General features: G+C 44.7%; 1 protein-coding gene across 1 annotated transcript in view; it reads left to right on the top strand.

The window, feature by feature from the left end:
- LOC105180186 (putative disease resistance protein At1g50180) overlaps window positions 1-962 on the top strand; it is a 2,966-nt gene extending 2,004 nt beyond the window's left edge. Inside the window, exon 2 of the mRNA XM_011103847.1 lies at window positions 553-962. Within this exon, the coding sequence (XP_011102149.1) occupies window positions 553-962 (410 nt within the window). The remainder of the gene's footprint in view (window positions 1-552) is intronic.
- The last annotated feature ends 9,250 nt before the right edge of the window (window positions 963-10,212 follow it).

The raw sequence follows: 10,212 nt of genomic DNA, 5'->3' as shown, positions 1-10,212 counted from the left end.
CCAAAGGAATCGAAAAATTGAAGCTGTTGAAGCTATTGAGTCTCGAAAATAGTGGTGTGGAAGAATTGCCACCATCTATATGCAAGCTACCTTGTTTGCAGACATTGAATGTGAAAAATACAATTAGATTACCTAATTACATATACAAAACGAGGCACTTGAGGCATCTATTTTTGGGATTTCTTGATGAGAGCGTTGGAGGTGAAAAATTGAAATTGGAAGGGTTGAATGAGTTGGAGATGATAACTGGGTTCAATAGTTTGGTTGATGACATCACTCATCTTCTTAAATTGCCGAAGCTCCGAGTATTGGAAGGAAGAATTTTTTATGAAGAATGTTTGCCAATAATTGTTGATCACATCTTAAATCATCAAGAACAATTTCGCGATGTAAACCTTAATATTTACATGGGTGTTAATATGGATTCGGAAGATGGCTCAACTCTTCTCAAAGGGTTGGTGATGTGACACTCACTACATTACTTGAGTATTGCATATTGTCGAGTGAGCAAATTACCAACTTATGAAGTTCAACTATATCAAAATGTGATAGAATTGCAGCTTGTGGATACAAGGATTGAGGAAGACCCAATGAAAATACTAGAGAAGCTTCCCATGTTAAGAGTTCTTGGCTTAAGGCGCAATCCATATGTGGGCAGAGAGATGGTTTGTGAGGCAACTGGATTTCCTCAACTCAGAGAGCTTTCCTTGAATGATTTGCGGAATTTAGTAGAGTGGAGAGTGGAGAAAGGATTAATGCCCAATCTCTCTCATCTAGTTATTGCAAAATGTAGTAAATTGAAGATGATTCCTGATGGATTGGAATTCATTAATACTCTAAAAACACTGATTATAATTATTCCAGAGGAGTTCGTGAAGAGGGTAGGAGGGGTGGATGGTGAAGGAGAAGATTATCACAAAATCAAACACATACCTTTTATTGACATTTATTATTACGACTAACAATGGTGAGACAGTAGTAGTTACATTCCTCATCATCCTTTAATATTGTGTTCATGTGCTTTGGCCTCCATTGATTGTCAATTGATTCTTGTTATCTCTGTTAGAATCATACATGGCTTTTGAATCTGTTACATTTGTGTCTTTGGTTTTTCTTTTGATTTATACATCTCACCGTTTGTCGCTACTAGTAGGAATCACGTGCGTTGCACATGATACTTATAATCTTGACAAAATTTAGAAGTTTAATTTAGCAAAAATATAAAATACTTCATAAATGAATACATATTATTTTAAAATTTAATAAGCACTTTATTAATGAAAAGATTTTATTCATTAAGTTTAATGAATTTGAAATTTTAATAATTACTGTAAATATATTTGATGAAGATGCCACAAGGAGAGGGAGATTAGAATGTGGTGTTGCTGGTTGGTCGCATAGAAGATCGCAGGTCAAGGGGGATAAAGAACATGAACAAGGTCGCAGGGTGAGGTTATGAGATCGCATGTGACGCATTGTGGCTTGATGATGTCTCAAATCGGGCCTAGGGAACCCAGATCCGACCCGCAATACTCATCGACAGGTGTCCATTGAAGAAGCAGCTTAGTCACTGCAGAAGCGAGCGTGGAGCTGACACCTGTCCCGCAAGTGGGTCCCATCCTCCATTGTCTATAAATACTCCAAGTCCCCACTGAGAGAAGGTACACTATTTCTCCACACTTATATTTTAGATCGCCGAATTTTACCTTCGATCTCAGCATCTGACTTAGGCATCGGAGTATCATCGTCGGGACGATCCTGACTAGCTTTGTGTTTTGTTTCCAGATAACAGATCTAAATCGGTGACGTGGGAGGTCGAGCTCATTGATCAAGGTCAAAACGTGATCCAGGCGGATCAGTTTGGCGCCTCTGTGGGAACGATTTTGGAGATAAAACATAAAACCTAAAACATGAAAAGATTGGAAGGTGGTAGGCGGGCAATTGAGGAGACCCCGAGGGCGGGGAATGAAAGGATAGTCCAACATACACAAGGAGAATTACAACGAATGATGGAGGAGGCTAGTAGGAATGCCATCTTGGCATACGAAAGAAGAACACAACTTATTGAGAATGAAACGGCCAGGCGAAGGGTAGTACGTGAAAGAGAAACCGAGCGGGTTTCTGAAGGAATGAGTAGAAGAGCTCCCGAAAGGAAGCGTGCGGTCGCCCCTTCTGAAGTGGGGTCAAGTTCACAAATTGGATGGCGGAGACGGGAACCCGCGATCTCGAGAGCGGATGTTGATAATGTAGGTAGACAGATCCATCTGCTGGGGAAACAGATTGATGAATTGAAGCGGAGGGGAGAATTAGTCACTCTGTAGGTAGACAGATCCATCTGCTGGGGAAACAGATTGATGAATTGAAGCGGAGGGGAGAATTAGTCACTCAGAACAAGCACTCACCGTTCTGCAATAGGATTCTGAGTGAAGTTGTAAATGCAACTTTTAAAATGCCAGATTTACAGAAATATGCCGGTTTGAAGAACCCGCAAGAGCATGTGTCCGCTTTTGATTTAGTGATGAATCTTTACGGACAAACGGAATCTATTAAAGCAAAACTGTTTGTGACAACCTTGACGGGGAAGGCGCAAGAGTGGTTTACAAGTTTGCCGGCGGGGTATTGAATCTCACACGAACAGTTGGTACAAAAATTCGTTTTTCATTTTACGAGCAAAAGAAAACAAAAGAGGTCAGCGACCTATCTATTCACCATCAGGCAGAAAGAAAATGAGACCATAAAAAATTTCATGGGGAGATTTAATAACGAGACTCTGGAGGTCCAAGATTTAAGAATTGACATGATGGTGAGCATCCTTATTCACGGGTTGAAAAAAGGACCTTTTGCCTCTGCTCTGGCAAGAGACCCGCCGACCAATGTCGAACAATTGATGCGCTTGGCGCAAAAATATATTAACGAGGAGGAAATGAATGCGATGAAGGATGGAGAGTGGATGGGTAATGTAAGGACCCGCGAGCAGGATCATGGGAAAGATGGAAAGCAGGTAGATCGAGGTCGAGATCCTCCCTACCGACCGAAATATCACAGATATACACCTTTGAATACAACCCGAACCAAGGCGCTATTGACTGTAGAAAAGTCTGATATACTGAAGTGGCCTCATCACACGAGGTTCACAGCAGCTAAGAAATTTTCTAGCAAGTATTGCAAATTTCATCGAGAGCGAGGACATGATACAGAAGAATGTTATCAGCTAAAAGATGAGATAGAGAGGTTAATTAGATAGGGCTATTTTAAGGAACTGGTGCTGAAATGTCGGGCAGACGACAATGTCATCAGAAGGAGTCGATCTAGGAGCCCCGATAGGAGGCAAGATAAAGGAAAAGGTGTGCTGAAAGAGGCTAATCCTGGAAATAATGCGCCTGCGAAAGGTGTAATTTAAACGATTGCAGGAGGACCAGAAGGGGGTGATTCTAGAAAATCCAGAAAGCGACAAAGCAGGAGTAACCAGAGAAGTCAGCTGATGGCAAACATTGAGCCGGAAGAAGAAATAACATTTGGGAACAAAGATAGGGCAGACAGAGTAGGATCGCAGAATGACCTGATGGTGGTCAAGTTAGACATTGCTAACTTCGTAGTGCATAAGGTTCTGAAGACAACGGAAGCTCGGCGGATATCATTTTGAAAGATGTATTGGAGAAAATGGGACTGGAGAACGCTAGATTGGAATCGGTGCGGACTCCTTTGGTCGGGTTCGGGGGTAGCGAGATCACATCCTTAGGTACCCTTGATTTGCCTGTTTCGATGGGAGATGAACCGCAGGAAAACCTTGATGGTCAAATTCCTAGTAGTGGATACCCCATTTGCATACAATGTAATCCTAGGAAGGCCGGCACTTAACTCCTTTCGAGCAGTAGTTTCCACTTATCATCTGAATATGAAATTCCCGACCAATGCAGGAGTGGGAGAAGTAAGGTGTGATCAGGAAGAGGCAAGGAATTGTTATAATCTGTCCCTAAAAAAGGGCGAAAATGCTAACAAGAGAAAGAGATTAGAGGTTTTTGAAGAAAGCGGTAGGGTACCTGACGAACAGATTCAAAGAATACAACCGATTGAAGGTCACAAAATAGTGGAAGTAATACCAGGTGACTCATCCAAAACCACCCGTATCGGGTCACAATTGGGCGAGCAGTTGGAAACCATGATGGTATCGTTGCTAAGAAAGAACGCTGATGTCTTCGCATGGAGCTCGTTTGATTTTGTGGGTGTGGCGCCAGAGTTGATTGTTCATCGGCTCAATGTAGACCCTACCATGCGACCTGTGCAACAAAAAAAGAGAAATTTCAGCATAGAGAAAAACCAGGTGATCAAAGACGAAGTGGAAAGGCTGTTGAACGCTGGGTACATTACCGAAGTCCAATATACAGATTGGTTATCCAACGTTGTTGTAGTTCCTAAACCAGGAGGGAAGTGGAGAGCTTGTATCGATTTCACGGACTTAAACAAGGCGTGCCCAAAGGATCCGTACCCACTTCCTCGACTTGATGCATTGGTGGACTCCACAGCAGGATATGAGCTATTCTCCATGATGGACGCTTATCAGGGCTACCATCAAATTTTCATGGTAGAAGAGGATCAGAGTAAGACTTCATTTGTGACTGAAAGGGGAATATATTGCTATAAGGTGATGCCCTTTGACTTCATTTGTGACTGAAAGGGGAATATATTGCTATAAGGTGATGCCCTTTGGGCTGAAGAATGCGGGGGCCACATACCAGCGGCTAGTGAATAAAATGTTTGAAGATCAGATTGGAAGAACTATGGAGGTTTATGTTGACGATATGCTGGTAAAGAGCTCGAGGTCGCAAGATCATATAGTTTATCTTGAACAAACTTTTGCGATGCTCAGGAAATTCAGAATGAAGCTGAATTCGATGAAACGCACCTTTGGAGTGACAGGGGAAAAATTCCTGGGGTACCTAGTCAGCGAGCGAGGTATTGAGATGAACCCTGAGAAGATAGAGGCAATACTGAAGCTAAAGTCGCCAACCACCATTACAGAAGTCCAGAAACTTACCGGTAAGCTCGTATCCCTTAATCATTTTATATCAAAATCCTCAGATAGAAATCTGCATTTCTTTAAAGTGTTGAGGAAAACCAAAAATTTTGAGTGGACTGACGAGTGTGAGCGAGCATTTCAAGACCTAAAAACATTCTTGCCCTCACCACCGCTGCTCACGAATCCGAAAGGAAATGAGGTGTTATATGTGTATCTGGCTGTTTCAGACAATGCGGTTAGTTCAGCCTTGGTCAGAGAAGAAGATGGGGTGCAGAGTCCGATATACTATGTGAGCAAGATGTTGCAAGGGGCGGAGAAAAGGTATGCACAGATTGAGAAGCTCGCACTTGCGCTTATTGTAACGGCCCGTAAACTGCGACCTTACTTCCAAGGTCATCGCATAGTCGTCCTAACCAATCATCTGCTCCGTAATGTATTGGCGCGACTAGAGGCCTCGGGTAGGCTTGTGAAGTGGGAAGGTGTACCGGGGGAATTTGATATTGAATACCAAGCTCGGACGGCATTGAAAGGACAAGTATTGGCTGATTTCAGGGTCGAGCTCGTCGGCGAGCCTGAGACCCGAGCCTGAGACCGAGCCGGAGCTGGATAAATGGATGTTGCATGTGGACGGATCCTCTAATGCGGGAAATGGAGGAATTGGGATATTGATATGCGGGAAATGGAGGAATTGGGATATTGATACAGGGTTAGGAAAACGTGGAGATCGAGGTCGCAACACGACTCTCTTTTCCAGTCACTAATAATGAAGCTGAATATGAAGCTCTTATCATGAGTTTGGAGCTGTCGCTAGAAGCAGGAGCGAAAGATTTAGAAGTGTTCACAGATTCGTAGCTTGTTGCTTTACAGATAGAGGGCACTTACAAGACCAAGTCTTGATCCGGAGAAAGCTGAATACGTTATAAGGGAAATTCATGAAGGGAGTTGTGGAAATCACTCTAGGGGAAGGTCGCTAGCACAAAAAGTTATCAGACAAGGATATTTTTGGCCAACCCTAGTGGAAGACACGAAAGAGTTAGTCAAGAAGTGCGAGGCCTGTCAAAAATTTGCAGTACAGATTCACGCACCTGCGACCTATATGGAACCAGTTAAGATTGCTTGTCCCTTTGACCAATGGGGGATAGACATCTTAGGGCCTTTCCCCACTGCGCGATCTCAGAAAAAACTCATTGTGGTAGCAGTTGTGGAGTATTTCTCCAAATGGGTAGAAGCAGAGGCTGTGGCTAAGGTGACGGAGGGGAACATGATCGAGTTCATATGAAAGAACATCATATGCCGATTTGAGGTCCCTAGAATTTTAATTTCAGATAATGGCACCCAATTTCAAGGGAAGAAGATTACGAGTTGGTGTAAAGAGCTAAAAATTCAGCAGAACTTTACCGTGGTGGACACCCGCAGTCGAATGGACAAGTCGAGGTCGCTAACAGGACCATCCTTCAGCATTTGAAGACAAGACTAGATTCCAAAAGATCATGGTTGGTCGAATTACCTGGGGTTTTGTGGGCATACCGGACTACTCCTAGATCATCAATAGGTGAAACTCCTTTTTGCCTTGTATTTGGTACTGAAGCTCTTATTCCTGCAGAGATAGGCGAGGAATCACATCGGGTGACTATATACAATCCAATGACCAATCCCGAGGAGCGCTTGCTGGACTTGGAACTAAACGAGGAAAAAAAAAGGGAGGTCGCGTACGCAAAAATGTTGCATCATAAAAGCTTGATGATGAGGAGTTACAACAAAAGATTGAGGCCCAGACAATTCCAAGTTGGAGATCTTGTTTTGAAGAAGGTGGAGGTGTCGAAGCACGTGGGAAAGCTGGACCCAGGCTGGGAAGGACCCTATAAAGTTACAGAAATCAAACGAAGAGGCACCTATCGAACAAAAGATTGAGGCCCAGACAATTCCAAGTTGGAGATCTTGTTTTGAAGAAGGTGGAGGTGTCGAAGCACGTGGGAAAGCTGGACCCAGGTTGGGAAGGACCCTATAAAGTTACAGAAATCAAACGAAGAGGCACCTATCGCCTCTAGGATATGGAGGGTCGAGATCTACCCAGACCGTGGAATATCCAAAACTTGAAGATCACAAGATTTGAGAAAGATCATTCGATCTGAAAAAGATCGTAGAATCTGCAAAAGATCACAAGATCTGAGAAAGATCATTCGATCTGGAAAAGATCGTAGGACCTGTAAATGATCATTCGATCTATAAAAGACGCGACCTGCGGAAGTAGGAAAAAGTTGCAAAAGTAAAAAACATCAGATGATCATCTGAGCATTAGATCTTCAGGAATGCTAGTCATAAGGTCAAGAGGTCAAGCTCATTCATCCATGGCTTCCACATCATCCATTAAGCTCGCGAAGTCAGTGCCTTCAATCTGAGGAGATGGCTCTACAGGGTATGGCTGGAAGTTTTCATCTACAAAGGGGTTGAGCCTGTTCTGATCGAACCCTTCAACAAATGCCTCCATTTTTTTGACTTGAGCCTTGCACTTTTTGAAGCCCTGCACCATGTACACACTCTGCTTGATCTCGACTGTAGTATCGAAGATCGGGGTCTTCAAGAAATCCCGTGCTCCTTCCAATCGAAGGTCGCGAGATCGAGCAGCGAACTCAGGAGAGTTTAAGAACTCCTCTCGGACTAGACCTTTGGCCCTCTTCACGCGCCCTAGCGACCTCAGCACCATGGGATTCCACGATCTCCCTCAATCGAGCGACCTCCGCCTTGAGACCTGTCTTCACCACGTCAAGGTGCTGACGTTCCTCTCCCCATTCCTTCTCTTTCGCCCGGATGTCATTTCGGAGCTCGCGATATTTTTCTTGAGCCTCCCGGCGACGCTTGTGAAGGATGGTGCATTTGAGTGACAACGATTGCATGAACGACCCAGGATAGTGCTGTTGTCAGAAACCCTCCAGTTGGGTGCAAGTTGAGCTCCAGTCAGTTCGGCCGACTTTTGAGACTCCGTGCGATGATTGGCCACGGCAGACAACTCCCACTCTTCAACCTCCTTTAAACATTCCAAATTTTCATCCTCAGCAGCTTGAGCAGCAGCAGCTTCCTCTTCGGATCGCCTGTGAAAGTGCGACCTCCCATGCTTGGACATAGAAGGCGATCTGTGCTTACGCTTCCGAGGGCGGCTAGGACCAGCAGCTTCGGCCTCGACTTGCGAGCCAACCATCTCGGTGTTGGGGGAAGCACCTCGAACTGGGTGAGGAGAAAGGTTGTGAAGATGGACCTCCTCGCTGCCGATGTCAATTGGGGTGTCCGGCCTTTGCATCTCAGCTGTTGGAGTGGCCGAAGTATCTGGGTCGGGTAGCTGAGGAGTGGTGCAACGTGGAGCCCGATCATGTGTAGGAGTGGAGTGTTGAGCTTGTTCACGAGCAGCTCACTCCTGGCGAGCTTTAGCATGCTGAGTTAGATGGCCCAACATAACTTTGGTCTCTGCAAATTTGCGACCTCAAAAAATTAGCGGAGGAAGAAAAAAGAAAACTAGTAGAGAGGATAGTGAATCACCTAACGACCCGGTGATGGGTACAGAAGCACGAGATAGGCGCGCGAGACAGAAAATCTCTTCAATCAGTAACTTTTTTGAAAAAAATGGGTTAGAAGCGAGACTATTAATCAAATCCCGATCTAGACCCTCTCCTTCAGTAACCGGTTCGAGTTTCTCTACAGACCATTTGAGAGTGAATGGCCATTTTTGACCAGGTGGAGGTCGCACGAAGATGAAGCGATCCTTCCAAGGACCAGTGTTGGACTTAAGAGGCTCTAAATATCTACATTGTCTACGGAAGGTGAGGTAGAAAAAACCTCTATTGGCAGACCTAGTGGAAGTAGTAAAAGAATAGAGCGACCAAAAGTTATCAAAACTGGGGTCGAGATTGAAAGCTCGCATTATTATGACAAAAAGTATGATGTGGCTAATGGAATTGGGGGACAACTGCATGGGATTTAACCTTAATCCCCTAAGTATGCGAGCTACAGGGGGAGCTAAAGGCATTCGCAGACCGGCCTCAAAATGGCCAATCGATAAAGTACAGAAACGTCTAGGAGGTGTATGCATGCGTTCAAAAGAACGGGGGATCAAGACCTCGAAATCATGCGGGATGAAGTACTTTTCCTTTATTTGGGAAATGGATTGTTTCACTTTACTCACAATACCAATCCAAAGGCTGTTATCTAATGCTTGTTGAAATCTAACGTGCCTAGGGGTCTCATCATCAGATGAGTTATTGGAGGGATTCGATCTAGACCTCGACCTAGACCTAGATCTAGACCTAGACCTGACCACTGAAGGTCCCTCTAGATGTTCCTCATGCAAGGGAGAAGTTGCAGAAATAGAAAAGAAAAAGCTCGAATTAATGGAAGACATGGTACCTTGTTAAAGATCGAGGAGACAGGTCGCTGGGAATCTGGCAACGATCTCGAGGGCGGAGTGGTGGAGTAGGCGAATTTTGAAAAAGGGGGGTATATATAGACCACTGTATGGAAAGACGCACCCTTCCAGGATGAGTGGATGTACGGCACGTGGCGCTTCAAGGATCGAGCCGACCAATGGATTGCTGACGCATGGCGTTTCATTGATGCGACGATTGGACTTATCGTAGCAAGACCTTTCGGTTACTGATCTTGGATGACGGTACATATTCAAGGCTTCAACCCTTGATTATCAAATTGCATCAAACACGCGACCCTGCGAGGACTTCTTTCGACCCAAATTGGAAGAGATATGCTTCTCCCCAATGTAATAAATTACATTTGAAAGAAGTGGGGGAATTATGATGAGGATGCCACAAGGAGAGGGAGATTAGAATGTGGTGTTGCCGGTTGGTCGCATAGAAGATTGCAGGTCGAGGGGGATAAAGAACATAAACAAGGTCGCAGGGTGAGGTCATGAGATCGCATGTGACGCATTGTGGCTTGATGACGTCTCAAATCGGGCCCAGGGAACCCAGATCCGACCCGCAATACTCATCGGACAGGTGTCCACTAAAGAAGCAGCTTAGTCACTGCAGGGGCGAGCATGGAGCTGACACCTATCCCGCAAGTGGCTCCCATCCTCCATTGTCTATAAATACTCCAAGTTCTCACTGAGAGAAGGTACCCTGTTTCTCCGCACTTATATTTTAGATCGCCGAATTTTACCTTCGATCTCAGCATCTGACTTAGGCATCGGA

The sequence above is a fragment of the Sesamum indicum genome, unplaced genomic scaffold, assembly GCF_000512975.1.
Source record: "Sesamum indicum cultivar Zhongzhi No. 13 unplaced genomic scaffold, S_indicum_v1.0 scaffold00385, whole genome shotgun sequence".
Classification (NCBI taxonomy): Eukaryota; Viridiplantae; Streptophyta; class Magnoliopsida; order Lamiales; family Pedaliaceae; genus Sesamum; species Sesamum indicum.
Note: the sequence above shows the minus strand (reverse complement) of the source record. Positions and strands in the feature narration are given on the sequence as shown.